This window comes from Saccopteryx bilineata, chromosome 10 (genome assembly GCF_036850765.1).
Source record: "Saccopteryx bilineata isolate mSacBil1 chromosome 10, mSacBil1_pri_phased_curated, whole genome shotgun sequence".
Classification (NCBI taxonomy): domain Eukaryota; kingdom Metazoa; phylum Chordata; class Mammalia; order Chiroptera; family Emballonuridae; genus Saccopteryx; species Saccopteryx bilineata.
The window spans coordinates 76,875,920-76,898,266 of record NC_089499.1 but is presented as its reverse complement, the minus strand read 5'-3'; the positions used below and the strand labels follow the sequence as shown (position 1 = coordinate 76,898,266).

Below are 22,347 nucleotides of genomic sequence, written 5' to 3'. Positions count from 1 at the left end.
TGGCTTAATCCACAAATGTCCCAGTATATTTCTGAAACTAGCAGATTAGTGTAGATGGAAGGAATTTGTGAAGTTTTCTTCTACATGATCAATGGAGGGGAGGAAGATCTGTATTTCTTCTTTTTTTTTTTTTTTTTTTTTTACCTCTTGGCCCATTTCCATGCTGCAAAGTTTTGTTGATTGAGCTTTGGCATCAACCATAACATTAAACATGGTGCATATTGACTGTGGGACTCGAAAATCTGTTGATCGACTGGTTTTTTGCAGCTTAACTTCAAATGCAATCCTGGTTCTATTAAAACAAAGTGGGAAAAGACCAATTCAGCATTCAGATGGCAGCAGGAGGAGGAGACATTTTCTGAGAGGTCAGTGAAAAAGAAAATTGAAGGCTGTAATCAGTTTCTATCAACAATGACTTCACATGTGTTCTTTTTAAAATGACTTTCCCAACTAAGGCAGGCCTATTCAGGGAGACAGCCATGCACACCCTTCTTTCTCAGCAGGACATGGAACACCTGTAGCTCCTGTATTTTTGTCTATAGTTTACATGCTATGGAGAAGCCTAATTGCAGAAGAATAAATGAATTAACAAAAACCCAATTATAGCATTATAGCATATGTAAGTTCTCTCACATTGGCAACTGCCTACCTTGAATCACTTCATTAAAAAAACCAAACAAAAAAAGCAGTTTCTAATCTTCAAAATCTCATGGTAGAGAAACGTCTTAAATGGCATTTATTGTTTTTTTTTTAATTCTGGTTTTGAAAGACACTGAAGAAAAAAAAATCCAACAAGCTTATCATATTGCTTTAAAGACTAAAAACATAAGATGGCTACCTTTGCGGAGAGGGTTGAAGTCAGAAGAGGCATTGGGGGATGTCCACTAGGTTGGTGTGTTAGCTTGCAGTGTCAGTGTTTTTATTTTGCAATAAGAATATATTATTTTTATAAATAATAAATGTCACAATATACTTACCAAATCAAGACTTGTATAATGGTGGGAACTTAATGTGACATAATTCTGACTTAGGTCAAACTACGATCCCAGCAGTAGGCTAACTGCTCACAGAAAAAGCCTGGTGTGACAGGTCCAGCTGGTCATTCAGGTGTGAGATCTAATCCTTGATATCAGCATTATAAAGGGGACCAGTTATATTTTAAAAGGTTTCAGAGAAGTGGGTCACATCATCACATGTCTTTGAAGTAAAACACCTGGGTAGTAAGTGGTTTTATTAAAGGTTCTTTTGTCCAATGCACCTTTTCAGCATTGTTCCTGGTCAGGTTCTGGAGACCATGCAGCCCCCAGGAAAGCATCGCTTTAAGAGGCATTTGTAGCAGTTTTTTAACAGTGCATAGATGGACCACACAGCTAGTTAGCTCAGGAAAGGATGCCAGCTTGCTAACACACCCTGGGTGCATGCAGGGAAGCCAAGTATAATTTCTAAGGTTGGAAGCCCAATTCTTAAGAAAACAACTAAAAAAAAGAATGCCTTAAAACACTCCTATGTATTATATGATCATGATAAGGATAAATGTATCTTGGCTTCTAAAGGCTCTGTACACTGAAGTAGCTTTCTAATCGTGATGATCATTTTAAGCTACACTGAAAATACATCATGTTCTGGTTTTGTGAACAGGAGGCCTGATGAGGACTGAGTTGGACAGGTCCCTGTGCTGATCTTCTGAGGCTCACATGCCAGTTCTGGCCCAATTTGAGAAATGGAAATGCTAAATTGATCCCTTACAATGAAGTTATCATCTTCTGTTTTCACAGGAAAGCTGTTCACAGCCCTTAGCATGTGGGACTGAAAAGAGGAAGCGAATGCACCATCAATGTAACTGAGAGCGCTCTCCGGGACCAAAAAGCCAGGAAGGGAGAGGCCACTTAATCCAACTGACTTTCCGGGAAGGCAGAGCTGGGTGACTTGTTTTGTGTGGAGTACAGTACCTGATATAGACTAGGCTAGAGGCTCAGTGAAGTCCATCAAAGAAATAATTTCAATTTGACTTTTTGGAGTATTTACATCCATGAACTCCTGTCCTTACTATGTTGTCCTAGAACCATTTATTCTGTTCCAGAGAGGAAAGCAAAGGTTCTAGGCTCTACTAATATGAATTCTGTATCTTAAAATGTCCCAGGATTGCTTCATGTTTTACTCTCTGACTCTGGAAATCTGGGGTGATATTTCCACTTCTATTTGCTCTTGACTATATTTGTGCTTATGACAGGGGTCTTCACTGAAAGAGACACCAGGGTCAGGGGTACATGTGCAGTTGACCAACTTCTACCAGTAAGGAGTTACTCAACAGCTACTGTGTGTCAAGCATGATGCTGGGACCTGGGGCGGGTGAGGAGGTTGAATGAATGAGCTACACTCCCTGCCTCCGAGGAGCTCCCACTCTGTGATATGCTGACCCATAAAGCTTTGTGATAAGGGATAAAATAGAGCCACTGCTCACCTTTCACACCAATTTGTCATCTTCCTATTACTTATTCCCTGCTCAAAAGATTGGCTCCTCAGAAAAGGACTCGTGTATTTTTCTGTACTGTGTGCACGGATCAGAAGTTAGCAAGTCTTAATTCTAATATATTGCAGCCCCTAGTGCAGACCAGAAAAGAGCATTTTGCTGCAGATGAACTATTTTTACAAGCAGTTTTTTCCTTGAAATGGTTTGACCATAGGAAAAGATTGGCTTTTACAAAAATTGATCGACTATGCAGGAGATGATGAGATTCAAAACCCAAAGGAAATATTTTGACCTTGGGTTTGAGAAATATGCCTGCCTTTGATTCTAAGAGTGGGAAGAAAAAACAAAACACAAAATATAGATCACTGGGACTCAACGTGTCCCTGAGGTCCAGCAAACACTGGCCAGATTCTCCATAGCATTTGGTTCTTTTCCTAACCCCCGCTGAGACACTCGCCTACCTGGGGTGGTGTTGTTCTTCTGCCCATTTGGTTTCCAGTTTTGATGCTATTACTTCTCTTTTCTTTTTCCAAGATTTCAGAGCACTTCCAGCCAAACCCCGCCCCCAACTCCCACAACTGGGCCATCCATTAAACTACATAACATCTGGAGATTTGCAGTGCCTGCAATGCTTGTGGTATATACATATTTTGGAATGAGGAAAAATAATGGAATAGTTGTGAACTGGAAAATAGAACTTGGGTGTATGTCTGGGGATAGACCGGGTGATGATAACAGTGTCAAATCTGAGGATATATAGGCACCCATACTCCATGAGGGAAGGATGCAGCCCTTGGTACACCAAGCACGTAGTGCTGTGCCTGCCATCTAGGAGGAGCTCAAACAATTCTGTTGAATGAGTGCATGGTGTTCTCCTATTTTTTTCTCCTTGCCTTCAGAACAGCTTACCTGGGAACTTGAAGTGCAGCCTTCCTACCTCACTGTGACAAGGCAGGCAAAATGTCTCATGCCCTCTTATTGATATCTGGTTAGATTTTCCACAAGACAGCTAATAGTTTACATATACAGAATGAATGACACAGCTGAAGTCCTACCCACAAGGCTGAAAACTCACTAGGTTCCTGCTACCTGCACTGGATACACTGGCTCTGGAATTGTATATACTCCTTTGATTTTCATCTAGCTATCCATGCAGATACTCTTACATTTAAAAGATACTTTGTTAAGTCTTTTGTGCCAGACACTGTTAGATATCAGGGCTACAGGGACAAACAAGAACCGACAGGAGACCTTTCCTCATGGAGCTCAAGGAGAAACAGGCCACCACATTGCTTGGTCTGGGAGAGGTGGGGGGCAGGGGAACAGAACTAGACTCGGGTAGTTCCTGACCCATCTGACCTTGACAAGCAATCACCTTCTTCACAAAACTCCCAACTACGGCCAATTGAAAGAGTGGCCATCTATCCTTCCCAAGTCAATGCGTGGTGGGGAAGGCATACAGACCCTTTCCAGGCAGTTACGCTTACCTTTTGACACAAGATTCAATCATGTCACTTGCCATCAGCTTCAGCCGTTGTTCCAGGTGCTTCCCAAACTCTTCCTCGGGCCAGTGTAAGTCCCGAATGAAGGTTTGAAGGGCATCGAGCTTCCAGAACAGATCTTCTGAGGTGCCCGATCCGTTACTAGCAGAATAAAAATCAGAAAACAAGAGTCACCCACTGGCCTCGGGCTCTGGAAGGTGACACAAAGACAACTGGGGACTAGAAGGCTTAAGGCAAACACTGGCTTCAACATACAAAACGACGCGTGTTGGCAGTGGAGGTGGGGGCAGTCTCCACCGGCAGATTTTGAGTTTTACCATACATGACTCAGTTCAGCCAATTATTGCAGACCAGTGACAAGTCTGAGGAAGGTATTGCCCCATAATGGCCAGGAGAACAGTGTATGGTAAAAATCAGCCTTCTTTTAATAATCACATTAACACATGTGATGATTCAGATGAAGGCCACGAACCAGAGGTAGAAGTAAGTCTCAGCGAATAATAACTACATGGCAACATGCAGTTATTAAAATTTCGGGTTTCATGCATTTCCCCAGCTCCTGTCCAGAACAGAGGCCTCTTGGAGACTGCACAGACTCTGAGTTTCAAAAGGACAGTGCTAACAAAGTGGTGAGCGAGGACCTGCTTTCTCTCTTGAAGAGCTGGAAAGAAATTGGGGTGACTCAAATTGAGACGAGTACACCTGGATACCTTGAATCCAAGAATCTTGTTCAGATTGGTTATTATTCCAATAGACCAGCTCATTGCATAGGCAGCCCCAGGACAAGGTTGGGCTGGGGGGAGGTGAGTGGACAAGGGATACTTTCAAAGCTTTAGGGCTCAGAACCTGAGCTTTTCTCTTTAACCATTGCACCATCTTACCCAGTCCTCTGTACAGATGGAGAAATTGGTCTTGATTTCTTTCTGTACAATGACATCAAAGAGACTTTTACCTGGGCATCCATGGATAGCCTGTGTCTGGGAAGTGGTCCCTCTCTCACCCTCTTGCCCTTCTCTGGCTGGCTTTCTGTTTTGTAACAATCCCATTTGGAGCTCTGAGGGGTGGCCACCTCCCACCCCCTTCCTCGCATACCACTAATGCTAACACAGTAATTTATAAAATGTCCAACACACCATGCATTACCACTTGTTCTGACATCGTCTATAGAAACAGATGAGAGTGGGTGTTTCTATTGTGACAGATGCCAGCTGCATTGAATTAATGCTTCAGAGAGAAATATAGCTAGTGCATAAATGCATACACAGCTACTGCGGGGTAGGGAAGGGCGCACTCCCAACATGCCGAGAGGGAGCCTACGGCCTCAACCAACGGAGAAATGTTTTCAAGGACAGACCAGTCTGAGGTCAGTACATAGATGTATCTGACACGAAGGAGCAGGTAACATGGAAACACGTCCTTAAAAATGAAAGGTGGCAAAGGAGGAAACTCGAATTATGAAAAGATATAGAATCAGGCATTTCCTGGTGGGTGACCGAGCGTCTATGCCTTCTTTCCAGACACTGTCACAAGCATTGTTCAGAAGTGGGGGGTGCGTCGCTTCTCCACGAAAGTTCAGCCTTCCCCCCGACCCCATCCTAGGCTTGGGAAAAAGAAACCCCAACTTGTCTAGTCTAAACCCCGTTTTGGAACTGTATGGTTGTATGTTTTAAATCATTAAGTACATATGAATGCAATAATTGGTATTTATTACAACAACATTTTGACACCCATCTGGTTTCGGAGTTTCAAAAAATTCTTCTAGGGTTTTTTTCTTTTTCTTTGAAGAGCTTATTATTAAGTTTTGACATGAGGAAAAGAATATTTTCTTTTTATTTTTAAGATAAACTGTTAATGTTAAGGCAATAGCACCAAGATTATTTTGATTGCTGAGCGGTTACTAAAATGTGTTCCCACTCATGCCTTAATTAATTGAACATAGACTATTATCTGCTTTATTACAATGTCTTGATTCATATCTTTTCAAAAACAATGTCACAGAACATGCACATAAAGAAGCTTTCAGATATTTATTTTTTTTAATTATTAACAAATAATACCTAGCCTAACTTTTAATATAGTCATCTTAGCATGAATATGTTTTATGTTTTTAGAAGATTTTTTTTCAGATATAAATTTTGGGAGGTTTTGATTGGCCTTTAAGAGAGAATCAGACCCCGACTCTGGGATTTCACTGCGGACCTGAGCGAGCACAGGCCTGACAGCGGCGGCTGCGGAGGAGGCGGCTGCGGAGGAGGCGGCTGCGGAGGAGCCACAGGAGCAGTGGTTCCCTGCCTTGTTCTCCACCCGATTACAGCAGAAATGAAAATGTTGAGGGCCATCTTGACGAATGTGATTTCGAGATTTCAAAACTCACTGCCAGTTTCAGATCATTTTTTATTCCTTTGATAATAACACTTCTCTTTGAAAACGTGCCAATTTATTCTTTCAAGAAAAAAGCTTATCTGGCCTATAATTAGCTGTGCTCTAAGAAAAAGATCAAAGGAGGGCGCAGAATCGCCAACCCTTATTTCACTTATTAAATCATGCACGTGGTTCCAATTCTGTTTCCCTAAGGTGGAGTACGGAGGTGCTGGGTCTTCTTCTTGCTCAGGGGGAAAAAGAAGATTCATTTCCTGAGCCTTAGAAGAAATGACTGCTCGATGTCCATCCCCCCAAACTGCTGGCTGGCATTAAAGGAAAGGCTTGGCCTCCCGAAGCAGCACGCCCAGTGCACTCCTAGCATCAGTGTGGATGAACGTCAAGACTGTCTCTGCTCTCAGACCACAGAGCCGACAGCGACCAAAACCTTAACTATTGATTGTGAAAACCTTGCCGTCTCCAATTTACATATCCTGCTACTGAATCTCAGTGCTCTGTACTATATTATGACCTGAGTTGAATGAGGTTTGATCCATTCAGAACTTTTCATTTAGCCCTGAACAGACTGTTAATATATCCTGCTATTTGCTGACACCAGAAATATACTTCATGGTTTAAACAGTCTCTAGAAATTTTTTATTTAAAAAAATAGCTTCTAGGTAAACATGCTTCCCTCTTAGATTTAAATCTGGTCAGAGATGAGTGGCCAGCCCATGAAAGAGATCTCCTAGACTATTTTTGGATAAATAACTCCTGAAGTCATGCCACCTGCATTAAAAAACAAATAAGAGAAAGCCCCCAAACATGGGCAGAATCCTTTTGCAAAAGAATTCAGGAAGTAAAACATAGTCCTCAAGCCTTCAGTGGGCGTAAGACAAATTGTTAGTGCTGTATATATAGCAAACATCTTACTAACATGCCGCATGCCAGAAATAAACAATATTGTCTCTGTATGATCAGCAAAATATGTCTAATTATCCCTCTCCATCTCTGTTATATAGGATGTATAGAAATAAACAATACATATCCATGCCAAGATCACTTAAATTTAAATAGATCTAATGTGAACTGAATACACACTCAGCATCATATATAGCAGCCATCCATGACGGTGCCGAAAAAGTAGGCATTTGTGGGATGCCTAGAGGGATGTTAACTGGTAGATTTGGTACTTTGGGAAGGTTCACATTGGGTAGGTTCACATTGGGTAGGTTACTGGTTAAACTCCTGTGGAAGAAACAGACAGAAAGAAAAAATACCATCACAGTGACAATGCAGATGGGCAACAGCACACGACAGTTGTAAATAAATCGGCTAAGTCCACAGCAAGACAACAGCGAACGCACTGCAGAAAGCAGCTCACAATCGGCAGCGCTCATGTGGCTCAGTCAGAGAGAAATGACAGAAGTTAACGGAAAATAAATTAATCATAGAGTGACTCAAAAGCATGGACATGCATGGACACCAGTCCATAATGATCACATTATTGAAATGCCTTTTTGAAGGGTCTACAGTTTCCAAACCCATTGCCAGGAGAGTCTCTAACTGGTCTCATACTAAGAATTCATGAAATTGTTGGCGTTGCTGTGGCAGGGCCGCTCTGAAGTAGCTGGGATTGATAGACATGACAGAGCACTTTATTTCTCTTTTATTTTTATTTTGGACAGAGGCACATTCATCAGGCCAGATATTAGATACAGGATATAACAGAAAATTCACCATGTGAATGCATATGTAATGGTGGTGGACCGGAACAGAACTCTTTCCAACTGCTACTTCTGGAAAGAGTGATGTGTGTGCAATGGAGCATCAGAGTTGATGGTGAAGATGAAGGAATTGTATCAAAAAGTGACTAGCTTTAAATAATTTCATAGAACACTTAAAGAAAATGGGAACTTCCACTCCCAAAAGAAGTCTAATTAAATGAAATATTTACACACACACATACACACAAAGAAAAAATCCAAAATTCAGCTCTATAGTAAATTCTTTGACCACAGGTGGATTTAAACTGTGGCCTCGTGTTACAGTAATTACCCGTGACAGTGAGACAGAGATGTTAGCGTGAATGACAGGGGCTCTGGCGCTGCTAGGGATGTGCTGTTTCTGATCCGTGTGATTGTTCTGTAGGTGTTTTTCATTTGTAAAAATTAAAGCTGTGTATTTTTCTATAAAAAGTTAAGATTTAAATTAAAAATTAAATTGTTTTAAAATGTGATCTCATAGAACCTTTTTGTTTTTGAACAAAGACTGATCAACTGATGTGATGAAAGAAAGATGGATGTCTTTATGACTAGAGAGAGAAAATAAAACAAAACAGTAACCTCAACTTGAATCAACCATATCTCTTTGAAGGGACTGTGTCATATACCGCTCTCCAAGCTGGCAACGCGTTTCTCTGTAGTGGCATTTGAAGGGTATTCCATCCAGCCAAAGTCACTGGCACTGCAGAGCCCAGCCTAACTCTGCAGCAGAGAGGAGCCTTCCTGTTTAAATAGAGTTGACAGCACTTTGGCAAAGAAGTTGAGGCTTTCTTTTTGGATCTTGTAGGAGAACAGCAAGTTTTGCCAAAGCAGCTCTGCCCCGGGCAAGCTGTGTTTGACTAACAGAACTCTTGCAAAGGCTGGAATAGCCTCTGGGCTTGCTTAGGGGGGCAAGCCTCCTGATAAGTCAGAAATTCTGGCCCCTGTACATAGTCTGGACACCTGTCTCCTTCTAGAAACAAGTTGTTCTCTCACAATGATAATATAGCCCTGATTTGTAGATGGAAAAACCTAGAATGTAAAATGGCCAAACTGGCATTCTCTTCCTTAAGGGAAACAGGTGTCTCACAGGTGTGTCCTTTATACATCACATGTGGGAAAGCCAATTGTACTTCTCTACTTGGGACTAAAGCATGCTCTTGTGGGAATGGTCAAGTGAAGAAGCTAACTATGACTATGAAGTAGAAGGGAAATGGGACTTTTCCTTCCACGTTTCTCCGTTTAAGCAGGGAATTTCCCTTTGAATTCAGTCCCTGGTGATTCTCAGCATTCAACACTACCATGTAACAAAAATGGTTGGCGATTTTCACTGAGACATGTGTAAGCCTATATAAGCAAATGTGATCATTAAATGATGCACACACTGAATAATGACCAAGGAATTAGGAGATCTTTAGAGATGGCAGTCTGGAAAGTTAAAATGTCAATTCTGAGCAAATTAAAAGTAGCTAGAAATGAATAACATACAAATGTATGCAAAAGCAACTCAGTTTAAACATATTAGAGGATGGTGGGTATACAAATTAGAAATAAGCTTTGTTTTGCACACAAAAATCAAAAAAATACTTATATTAATCAAAACATATTGTATTTGTAAAATATGACATTTTGGCTGTACTACTGCACTAGACTCAGAAACATTTCCTTCATGTGACATATTATAATGTTCTACTTTTAAAAGACTGAAACATGCTTGATATTTCTGCTTTTAGCAAAATAATATGGTATTATCACTAATGTTATCAATATTTCATTTGGATGTTAATAACTTATATTAATAATTAAAGAGCAATTCAAAGCATTATACTTCACTAATATATTTGTCAAAAAAGGAAAATTTTTAGTAGCATTTGGGTCAGATGAGGCTCCTGGAGTTGCTGATGGATATAATGAATTATTTTAGAGGACCTTTTCGCAACTACCTAAACAGGCCATCATGCTTCTCTGAGAAAATCATAATTGGATATCTCTGAATAGTAGAAGAGGTGTGAATTGCAATCCTAACAACTAATTTATGTTAAAAATCAGACTCGTTCATTTGGGCACACTGCTGAAAATGGATCATTCCATTCATGCAAAGGGCCCATCTCTGGAACATGGGATTGAAAAATTGTCATCTGTTCTCTCCCACGTGGATGACAGTCACAAATATGTGGGCACCTCATCTTTTCTACTGATGGAAATGACTGGGGGTAGAGGCATTCCTTGTTTCTAGAATTAATTATCACCATTATCGTGTTTCCATGCAGAAACAATATGGCTGGGTCTTCTCTCAAAGAAGCTTTAGATTTATGGATGGGGTTAGATTTAAGATACAGATGTCTTCTACTTTATGAGCCAATTCTTACTGAATATATGTAATACATATTGTCTTATTTTGGTGCTTTGGACACTAACGTCTCTCCTAGTGCTTATTTTTAGGTCTGATCCCTACTCTGGGGCATGGTTACTCTTTGATACCTTCTTAGAGTTTAGAGCGGTATTTGTCAACCTTTTATTTGTTATCACCGTCAGATCACCCAACTGCCTTCCCCATGAAAATTCAGTAACACCAATATACTGTATATGCATACACGTATAACAACAGTGAGATTTTTTTTGCCCTCTCCTACTCCAAGAACCAATTTTCACCAGCTTTGGGAGTTGCAAAGACCCTGTTTTGAATGCATAACCTAGAGAATAAAGTTTTAAACTTAATAGAATTATAGAACGTCCCAAACATTTCTCCACCCTTATCGCTTGCCTCTTTTATACTCCATGCCACCCCCCCGAGCATGCAGTTCCTATCGCACACCCCACTTCCTTCATGTTTCTACATGCGGTTCCTATCGCACACCCCACTTCCTTCATGTTTCTACATGCGGTTCCTATCGCACACCCCACTTCCTTCATGTTTCTACATGCGGTTCCTATCGCACACCCCACTTCCTTCATACTTTTATTTTTCCCATGTTCTTTCCCAGCCCCTCAGCCCCTCTTGAAACCTGTCTCCAAGCTGCCCCATTCATGACTCCTCAGTGGAACTTCAGACCCTCTACTCTATGCTCTTTCTTGGGCTATTTGGTAAATATAACGTAAATTAAAAATTTATTTATTTTTTTGTATTTTTTCATAATGAGAAGTGGGGGAGGCAGACAGACAGACTCCTGCATGTGCCTGACCAGGATGCACCTGGCATGCCCACCAGGGGGCGATGCTCGGCCCCTCTGGGGTGTTTCTCCCCTGCAATTGGATCTATTCTAGTGCCTGAGGTGGAGGCCATGGAGCCATCCTCAGCGCCCAGGCCAACTTTGCTCCAATGGAGCCTTGGCTGCGGGAGGGGAAGAGAGAAACAGAGAGGGGGAAGGGTGAAGAAGCAGATGGGCGCTCCACCTGTATGTCCTGGCCAGAAATCGAACCCAGGACTTCCACACACTGGGCTGAAACTCTACCACTGAGCCAACTGGCCTAACAATGGTGAATATTTAAAATAACTTTTATGTGTTTGTTGCTTAGACCCAACTAGATTTAAATCTCCAATCAGAGGAATATACCTTTTTCTTTTATATTACCCACAGTTTTTCTAGTGTATTCTTACAATCTTCAGCCAGTATGGGTTCCTTAATAAAGGCCAGTTAATCAATAAATACTGATTGAATACCTGTTATATCCCAGGCCCCACTCTAGGTAGGCTATGGTGATCAAATATGATTATAGAGTGAACATGAAAAATCACATTTTCTAGAATGTTTTGTTGGAAAAGTCTTGGGTAGTCAAAGTCCTTGTTTTCAAAGAAAGATACCGAGGCTCAGAACGGTCCGCTGCCTTGCCCCAGGTTGCCCAGCAAATTACTGGCAGAGTCAGGAGTTCTGACTCCACGTCTAGGACTTGTCTACAAACCAGGCCACCTACATATCACTCAAGTGTCTTTGATTTGACAGTTTATTATCATTAAGATATTGACATCTTTGACAATCTGGAAAATGATACTATTAAAAAAACACTTTTCATATGTAAATCTCAGGCAGAGAGAGATAAAGTGCATTTTGAGAAATTCAGATTTTCCCATGCACATATATCAAGAAGCGATGTTCAGTTTCCCCACTCAGAGCCATCCTAACCTGAAAAGAGTAGCCATGAAACATGGATTCCCTGCGCCTGCAGGTGCTCAAGCAGAAACTGAGAGATGAGATGTCAAGGGCAGTGAGGACAGGGTACTACACTTGGCAATCTTTGGGTTAGACATTTTCTTCCATGATGACCTAACAGTGAACCGACTCTAAAGAGCTGGTGGAAATGTGGTCCACCTGCTAGTTAGAACCAAAAGCTGGTATTTATTGCTGTCAGGAGGGTTGTGAACCACTTGCCCCACTGTGGGTGGTATCCCCGTGGCATTTCCTGATGGCTACCTGGGAGAGGGCAATGGCTCTAGTGTCAGCCTGTCTTCAGCTCTGGTTAGCAGCTAAGTGATAACATTTTCCACCAGAGCATAGAGAATCTAACTGTGACTCTCTCAGGCTTAATGGAAACTGAGGGGCAGCTTCTCTTTCCTCTCCTCGCAGAGATGGAGGGCCGCTCTGCTAGAGAAATGGCATTAGGATTTAGCCATTTTATCCTATCTGCCAAATAACTTGTATCAAACCCAAATGATGGCTATATCTCATTTTCTTTTACATGGCCATATTTTGAAATAAAATCAGAAGAACATTCAAAATCTGTTTTTAGCAAGTTTGTTGGAGTGCTGTTTTTCTAGTTATCTTGAAGAAAGCTTTTATAGGCATCACTCAGTCTTTTAACCTGTAATCAGGTGCCTATAAACATGACTTTAGAAAGGTGGAAGAACAGGATGGAGTGTTACAACTGTTTGAAAGAAAGGCTGTGGTCTGTGCTGCGGGCGTGTCTATAGAGGGGATTGTGCGGCAAAACTGTAGAAGACAGAAAACGGGGTCTATTTATCTAAGTCAGTTTCTTGCTTTAGAGGAAGCTTGGTGAAAAACATCCCCCCAAAATTCATTCTTTACTTGGGGAAAAAATCACAAAGAAAAATGAATCTCTGCTTCACTATCCAGCCTCTCGCTGGTCAGGTAAACGGTCCCTCACACTTGCTTCTCCTCGCAGGGGAGGGAGTGCCCCAGCACGAAAGGATGTCGCTAAGCTCTGTCACCTGTCAGTTCTGCTGGCCACCCTGCCAGTCTGCCCTCAGCACCTACGTTCTGTATACAAACCCCTGGTGAAATGCGTGTGGCTTCAAAGAATTTTATATAGCTTATGTTTTAGTTGGCACTTTCAAATATCTCTACATACTCTGAAAGGCATGTACTATTTAGCATGAATTGAACAAACCACAAGCATGTTAAAAGCTACTAAAAACACACACACACATCAGCATAAAAGATTTTCAAGTTATTTTTTGTGTAACTATTAACCTCCACTAATTTTTAGATTTTTTTAAATTTTTAGATCTTTAAATTACTGATCCATGAAGTTTAAATTTTATTTTTTAATCATTAAAAAAAGCCCCAACAATATATTCCCAGACTAGATATCCGACTGTGAAAATGACTTTGATTCTACTTTTACTTCTGACAGTATTAAGAATGTTCAATGCTTAAAAAGGAATTAGCAGTAATTTGCTTGGTTTCTGAAGAATTTAACAGATTATAAAATGGCTTTAGTGACATTGTCACAGAATTTCATGACAATTCTCAGACACTGAGTAGGGACATTTTAAAAAATAAGTTTTGCAGGTGAGAAGACAATTTAACTGTCTTTATTAACCTCTGGCTAGCGAGTGGAGGGGAGGCCCTAACTCCAGGGCCCTGTAGTAACCAGTGGAGGCTCCAGTCATTCCCTCCCATGTGTGTCAGCAGTAGTAGCCTTCACCTTTGAACCCAAGCAAGTATATGCTATTATAAGACCATAGCTATTTTCAAAATGTGACCATTACTCATTTTAACCTTTTCCTTTCACAACTTTTCTTTAAGAACAACTGTCTTGATTACAGTGAGCATTAAAAATAATAGAGCCCTTGTTGATCAAGGAGCCCAGTTTTATTTGCTTGAGTTAAAAGTCAGTATGGCCATATTAAGAGACCATTACAGAATGGAGAATTACAAGCTAAAATTTAGATTTCTTGGTACTTGCAAATGAAAACCTACTACTTATTAACCTGCTGGCACTTCCCTCCAGGCTTAGATGTGGAAGGGGGGGCTGAGAAAGCTATTTTGTATTAAGTTCGTTTTTTTAAGAAAATTAAATTTAGTGGTGTGGCATTGCTCAATAAGACTGCCCAGGTTTCAAGTCAACATCTCCACAGTGTCTGAACTGTTGATTATGTTGTGTACCCATCACCCAAAGTCAGATCACTCTCCATAATGGCATGCTTGTTCCCCTTTATGCCCCCCTAATTTCTTTGTCAGTCTTACACAGTGTAAAGTAGAGGGAGGGTCTCAATTCAGAAAGCCACTTAAAGATGAGATATAAGTCAAGGCTTCCAAACTGGAGAAAATCTCTTGAATATTTGTTCAAGAGTGCCTGAAAGTCTGCTTGTACATACCCCCATTTTGCTCCATACAGGCTGCTACATTCCAAAGATGTAAGGGACTAGAAAGAACAAAATAATGATTTTCTTACAGGAGAGAGGAGGAAGAGGGAGAGAGAGAGAGAGAGAGAGAGAGAGAGAGAGAGAGAGAGAGAGAGAGAGAATCTAACAGGGAAAAGCTAATAGCAGGCTTTACTGAAGCTTTTCAACTCACACCATAGAGTCCTCCCCATCTAGGAGCCCTCTGCATCTCCAGACGTGGAGTCTGGGACTGCCCCAGTGGCTCCGCGCTCCCAGCCCTCCTCCTTGCTGGGAATGCAGGTGGCAGGGAATTGGCTAGACATTTCAAATAGATTGCCCAAGCAGTGATGGAAATTGCCAAATTCACGACCCACAGGATTTTTTGTACTTTGTCCTTTAGGTTGACGTTCCATTTAAAAAAAATGAGTACTGCCGTCAAATGCCTGTAGGAAACCCTAGATTAAGCAGAGTTAAATAGATTCTGTACTACTTACTAGGTATCAGAGTATCAAAACACACTGCTGTGCTTTACGGCTCTCTGGGGGATAAGGGTGTGGCGTGCACGAATGGGTGTGCAGGGTGTCCTAACTGTAACTGACCACGGAGCCCTGTTCTTGAGGTAGGGGTCAGAGGCTCAGACCAGAGGATGGCAAACTGGCCCCTGGGCCAGTCTCTATTCTTGCAAATAAAGCTCCACAGGACCACAGACACATTTACCCCTTTACCTCTTATCTGGAGCTGCTGTGCCCTCCAACAGCAGAGTGCACATGTTGTGACAGGGATCATGTAGGTCAAAAAAGCCGAAATGTTTATTATATGACCTTTTATAGAAAAAGTTTGCTGCTCCCTTGCCTAGACCGCCATGTAAGACACTTTAGGAAACGTTAATTCCTAGGATGAAATATCATTGGAGTAAGATACACAGTCTAAATATCCCAGCCAGGTTTCTATCACTTATTCCTTATTTATCTTGTGCAGTAAAACAAAGATTTCATTTCATCAAACAATGATCAACCTCTTTTCTACTCCCCTGCTGGCAGGGAGAGCCTATGCTCATCAGAGTTGCAAGCATACACAGTGTTTACTCTGTTGGGCTGACACTGAAAACCATAGGACACCATTCACCCATTTCTGTATGACTCTCCAGCTATTTGCCCCCAAACTCCGATGGTATCAAAAGAGGTTTCCTTACTTGACTGGTTCCCATGACTCCCGCTCAAAGCCCCTGTGAATGGACTGTGCAATTGAGGACTCCATCAAATCCACATATCTAACCACCAGTGGGGCGAAGAGGTCTTGGAGGTGCTTGTGAAATTTTCCGTTGCACAAGTTATCTATAACAGACAAGCAGAGCTTGGTAAGAACCGCGGTCGCTCTGTCAGCATACAACATGCACAGGATGGTCTTTGACATTAAATATACGGCCCCAAAAAAGAGAAGGAAAAAAAAGTACATGAACAGCATTAAAGTTCATACTTAAATCTGTGTGGAAAAAAATAATTTCAAAAACATTTTACCCAATTGCATCCCCTAAAAGGGAAAAACAATCATTTTTCTTTAAAAGCAAACAAAACAACAAGCAACTCTGTTTTCCAGTTGTTCTTGCAGCTGCTCCTCTTCTACTCACTCTGTTACCGGAAAGAGAATGCTCCCCCCTTCACCAACCTCCCTATAAATGCATGTACACAATACATACACAATATGGCTACATATTGTGTACGATACTCAGAGATGTTTAGGATGTTACTTAGCTAGAATTTTTTTTATCTGAAAAGCATCTTTTGATAAAAATTGCAAAATGTAAAGAGGTTAATTAGCTTGTTTTTTTTTTGTTTGGTTTTTTTTTTTTTTTTTTTTGTATTTCTCTGAAGCTGGAAATGGGGAGAGACAGTCAGACAGACTCCCGCATGCGCCCGACCGGGATCACCCCAGCACGCCCACCAGTGGGCGATGCTCTGCCCCTCCGGGGCGTCATTCTGTTGCGACCAGAGCCACTCTAGCGCCTGGGGCAGAGGCCAAGGAGCCATCCCCAGCACCCGGGCCATCTTTGCTCCAATGGAGCCTCGGCTGCGGGAGGGGAAGAGAGAGACAGAGAGGAAGGAGAGGGGGAGGGGTGGAGAAGCAGATGGGCGCCTCTCCTGTGCGGAAATCGAACCCGGGACTTCTGCACGCCAGGCCAACGCTCTACCACTGAGCCAACTGGTCAGGGCAAGGTTAATTAGCTTGTTCAAGAGCAAATAAAACACATGAATACCACTCCCGACACTGCTCTGGGCTCTTCTACCAAGTTAAGAGGAAGCTTCTCTATCACAGGACACTTGTTGGGAGAAGGAGAACGTCCATCAGCTGTAAGTTTCTTTCTCTCTGAATTAACAATAAAACTACAAAGAACTATGTCTACCTGCAGTCTGCCTGGGATAAAAATGCTTTGACAACATGTTTATCTGCACGCTACTTAGGAAAGCCAAACAGTCAAAGACGATACATACAGTCAGTGCGCAGAAAATCATTCAGCAGCTGAAACAGTGGAAAGCTGTCCCACGTGTCCGGGGGCTGCACCTCTAATGCTGCATCCATGTCCACCGCAAAGAGTGACAAGAATGTCTCGGCATGCTCCACCATCAAGTCTGACCACCACGCAAAAGCCTTTGAAATTTGGCAGAAAAACAACAGACAAACAGGCAATGAAGTTCTTTCTCTGACATAAGATGGGTAGTCAAGCAATCCCGCACTGTTCAAGATTAAGTGTGCATCCAGCAGGGTTTGGTGTTTTTATTGTAAAGAGAACAGCATTTTTGATACTATTGGGCCTCCACGTGGCCCAAGGCCACACTTCAGGATTCCAGGCCTGCCTGAGAAAGTCTCCATTCTGACCCACTGGTCAGAGGATTCGGCTGTAGATGTGACTGACAGACGTGGAATTTCTGTTCAATTTACAATAACTCCGTATGTTTTGAGTCATGCTCTTCATCACTGTTGTTGGGTAGTTCTTGCTCTAAGTTATCAGAATTTGGGAGTTTCTTCACTGTGTTTATGGGTTTTCTGCTGGTCTAACTTGAAAATTTGCAAGGATTGTTCACTTACATCTGAACATCTGGGGCTTAATTGTCTATGGTCTCATACAAGCTCAGTGACTCATGTTTCCCTACATCTTGGGAATGTTACTCCTATTTCATACCAAGGCAAAGGAAACCATTGTTGTCATTGTCACAAAACTTTGGAGGTAAAATCTCTTCAGCAGGGAGCCCCTGGTTCTGCATCCTGTCTGCAGCAAAGACCAGGCTTACGCTGGAAAACACTAAGATGAGGACTTGCTTTTCTGGGGTTGGACACATATGTACATTGAAAACCAAAAAATATCAGTGAAGTAACTCATTTTCATGCACGTGGGTCCTTGGAAATCACTGTGCAGGGTGTCGGGGCAACATTCACATCGGACTGGGCCAGATGTGAATGTAATCCAAAGGCATGCATGCATGTTGACTAATCATTTCTGACAGAAAGCATGCAGAATGAGTGGCAGTGTCAACAGGCCTTTTTTTTTTTTTTTTTTTTTTTTCTGATTTCAAAGACAGCAATAAAACAAGAACAAATCACCAGCCCCGTCTTGGCCCCCACCTTCCCACTTAATGCCATAAAGTATTTACATTGAAAACACTTTCTGGAGCATTCACCAAATAAAGATGGAAGGTGTTTGAAAACATGAATGATGATTATGGAAATAATTCCATAAATGAAAGTGTTTGTTCAATGGCCAAGCTCTTCTGTGATCTATTGTCATTTGGGGATATTCTAACAGCCACTAGGAGGCAGAGTAGCGGTCCACCTCTCTTCTTTCATGAGATTTCATTTTACTTACTTCTCCTTTATCAACATGTGGCTGGTTTGCAAATTAAATAAAAAAAATCAAGTCATGGACTATTCTTCAAGGTCAGCTTGGCTGGAAATAGACACCTGCTGTTTCCATTTTAATTTACAGTAAAACCTCACTGATTCAGAGTAATAAGATTGGAGAGATGTCAGTCTGTCAGCATAAAAGCCTAAAGTATTAGGCTTCCTAAAAATAGATATTTGTTGCTTTCAAAAGCAATCTGTACTTGGGCATCAAAGAAGAAGGTACTCACTGGTTATCATGTGAATGCAACATAAATGTAAAAGTGTTTTTTTTCCCAAAACTTCCAATAATTGTAGATAAATTGACATATAAATTGAAGTCAAAGACATGGAAGGTTTAATTTCACAGGTCCTGGGAGGAAATTTGTAAAAAGAGCATTTAGAATTTCCAGAGAAAATTGAGATCATGTACCATATTTTGTTTAAGAAAAATGAAGAGCTACGTCTGCAGTTGAATTGTCATGAATTTCAACTGTTTGGGTCTGAATCAATGAAGTTTTATTGTAGTTGCACCCCTGGGGACGAGAGCCCTGCGGTTGCTGTCCGCTCCGCTGACGACTGGCTGAGTCCCGCGGAAGCAGAACCCCCAGCCCGCCCCCTGCGCTTCCCACTGCGTTCCTTTTAGGGAGAGACTTTCTGCTCGCTAGAACTTGCTGGAGCCCCACGCCCACCCTCAACCTTACATGGAGGGCTGTCTCTCATCAGTCCTGAATGAGATATTGGCAAAATTCACAAAGGCAGAACAAAAATTGGCTGGTACTTATTCTTTAATACTTGATCAACACTACATCTTCAGGGTCAGTCTAAGAAAACGAGTTCTGGGGAGACTGCGTTGCCTTCCCAGACTTGAGTTTGCTCTAGGATGACAGAACGAAGCAAAGCACCAGCCCTAAACGCCTGAAACTAAAAATTTCTTAGCCCCACCTCAGACCTAGTTCTTCCCATCTTTATTTAAAAGTTGCAAACCAGAGACCATGAGCAGCACCCTCTTGTACTGTCTACAGAGCACTTGGTCCCTCACTGGGACCTGCTACATTACCAAGCAGGTGTCTACAGTTGTGGTGTTCATATTCATATAGAAAGCTAGCCCCGCAAAGAGCAATGGCTATTGTGACATGAATGATCACTTGAATTCTGGCAGAGGAACTTAGGATTCCAGTGAGCAGCGAGAATTCAAATACCGGGGTTGCAGAAGTAAAGACCAGACCTGTTTCCGTGCATCCAAAGTGGTTCTTTCAGAACCTCATAGTCACACCTGACTCACTGAGAAAAGATTCTGGCAAGGGCAGTAATAACCAAAAAGCTGGGTCATAATTTAATCAAAGGAACAAACAGTCTGTGACTGAATTGGGCAGAGCAAGTCTAAAATGAAATAAAATAAAGTAAAATTAAATTTAAAAAAAGTATTTATTGATTTTATGTTTGTTCAGACAGGTGGATGCCATTTTTGTACATTAGCTAATTCAACGTTTGTGGTTACTGAAATATTTTCCAAAGGAAATAAGAAATCATATTTTGGCTTCTAACTACTTACCCAGTGCTTTTTATTATTTAAAGGCAAAGATGTATGCTTTAGGGGTACAGTCAACCATACTGAACACATTAGTTTTTATACAGAAATTACATGTATATATGTACCCTCTGTGTACCACATACATATATACATATACATAAATATACATAGAGAGAGATTGGAAAGTTGAAGCAACAATACATGAAAGGTACAGTGTGTGTGTGTGTGTGTGTGTGTGTGTCTGAATAACTGAGGCTTTGAGAGCAGAATTAAACTACAATTAAAAGAGAAATGGGTCAACCACTATCACACACTGAATGTGTGTATATGTGATGTATTCTTAGCTGATGAGAATTTTTTCTCTTGAGACATTTAATTACTTTATATTGGAATTAAAAAGTGTTTTAAGGATTATTATTTTTTGGTGGGGAGCAAGTCTACTTGTCATTTTTATTTGTGGTGCCACCAAGCATCATGGCTACACAGCCAAGATCCATGCTTAGGATTTAGTAATTTTCTAGAGTTTATTGAACACTCAGAGAATACAGCAGTGAGTACTACTGGGCAGTGGAAACCTTTTCTTACTTGGACGTTGTCTCTAGTGTGCTAGAACACATTCTACCTGTGGTTATACCCAGTGGCTCCTGACTCGGAGCTGGGCAGTTTTAAAAAGTACCAGTACTCAGTCTCTCCCCATGAGAGTCCAAATAATTGAGCTGGGATTAGCCCTGGGCATCAGCCATTTTTAAGAGCTTCCCAGGTGATTGCAATCTGTAAGTGAATTTGAGGGCAGGTGTCCCATCTGTACCCTGAAACAAATCCACTCACCTTTTAACATATTCTGTCTATAGCATTCATTTGGTACTTTCCACATAGTTTTGTCTTTTTTATGATCACATATTTATACATTTTGCTTCCTTATCAATTTGTTCCTAATCATACAACAGTCAAGTTTTACTGTGGGCTTATTCCGTGCCAAGCTTGGTCCCAGATGCTATACTGAATGCAGCCTCCCATCCTAAAGACAACCATCTCCAATTTACAGGATGAGAGAGGTTAAGCAATTAGGCTGAGATCAAAAAGTAAGGAAGAGGCCAAGCTAGGATTCGAACTCAAGCTTCTCTGGCACAGAGCTCGAGCTCCTGGCCTCTCTGCTTGAAGGCCAAGGCTGCCTCGTGCCTCCTTGTTCTTCACAAAAGCACAGAGGTCATTGCCTCAGTGCTGAGCAGATAGCTAGGTATTGATTGGTTGGGTAAGGAAATTTTGTGACTGGCTGAAATTACTAATTCAGGAAATAATCCTGAAGATCTATCTAAAAGCAAATTGGGTCTCCAAATTCCAAAGCATGCTAAAGTTATCATTCTTAACTTCTAAAGGTAGTAACTGAAAACAGAACTGACTTGCTTTCTACCCTATTTATTTACCCTGTATGGCTTTAGAATGTGTAAGATTAAAATATTTTTATGATTATGGTTACTAAGGCAGTTTGAGATGATAATCATAGTTAGTTAAAAAGTGTTACTGGGAAAAGTAAAAAACAAAAAGAAAAACCTCTTCTTTGGAATATCAGCTGTCCTTTGGTACTGTTTCAACTCTGGGGAAACAGTCCCCCTTCCTTAGCCTATAGAAACCTCAGAAAAAACTTGATTATAAACAGATATTTCTGTCACTTTCCTTTCATCATTTAGTTAATAGCACAACTGTGACTGAGGAAGTCCATCTTTTTTGTATCCATGTCTTTAAAAATGTGTCATTTGATTCATCATCGTGGGAAGAGCCTCAACATCCGAGCGGGGCAGGGAGGTGGGGCAGACCAGAACCCACCATGCCTCTGGAGGCGCTTTTGTGACACCCAAAGAGAACACACTTACCAGCACTTGAACCCCAAATGCCCCAATGTGAAAAGAATGTCAGATAGCACAGAGCAAGAACAAGTCTAGGTCAACTTAATTTTCTGTGTCTGGAGGGTCTGGAGGTCACTCCTAGGTTTCTGTTTAGAGGGTGCTGGTTTGGCCCCTCTGCCCACCCACAGCTGTGCACTGCTGGGGGCAGTAGAAGTCAGTTCCACCCACCTAAAGGGGGCTTCACCCCAATCTTAGAGGGTTCCAGAACAATAATGATTCTGTGGCACTCTCTCTATATATAAATACTGTATATAGGATTCACATACAGACAGCTGTAGACGAAGATTAGTATCACTCTGGCTAGCTACTGGTTACTACGTGAAGTGCACACCTGCTGTGAGTATAGACAAACAGAGGAAACCAGGACAGGCTCAGGACAGA

At 41.5% G+C, this 22,347-nt stretch overlaps 1 protein-coding gene across 20 annotated transcripts in view; it reads right to left on the bottom strand.

The window, feature by feature from the left end:
• CADPS (calcium dependent secretion activator) overlaps positions 1–22,347 on the bottom strand; it is a 589,311-nt gene that overhangs the window by 79,272 nt on the left and 487,692 nt on the right. For 9 of the 20 annotated variants that reach the window (XM_066244444.1, XM_066244440.1, XM_066244437.1 and 6 more), the window contains 6 exons: positions 18,515–18,535; positions 17,145–17,301; positions 15,848–15,989; positions 7,432–7,578; positions 3,958–4,113; positions 145–292 (listed from right to left, as the gene is read on the bottom strand). In XM_066244444.1, the coding sequence (XP_066100541.1) occupies positions 145–292; positions 3,958–4,113; positions 7,432–7,578; positions 15,848–15,989; positions 17,145–17,301; positions 18,515–18,535 (771 nt within the window). The remainder of the gene's footprint in view (positions 1–144; positions 293–3,957; positions 4,114–7,431; positions 7,579–15,847; positions 15,990–17,144; positions 17,302–18,514; positions 18,536–22,347) is intronic. The other 11 variants (XM_066244452.1, XM_066244453.1, XM_066244457.1 and 8 more) reach the window with 3 other exon arrangements.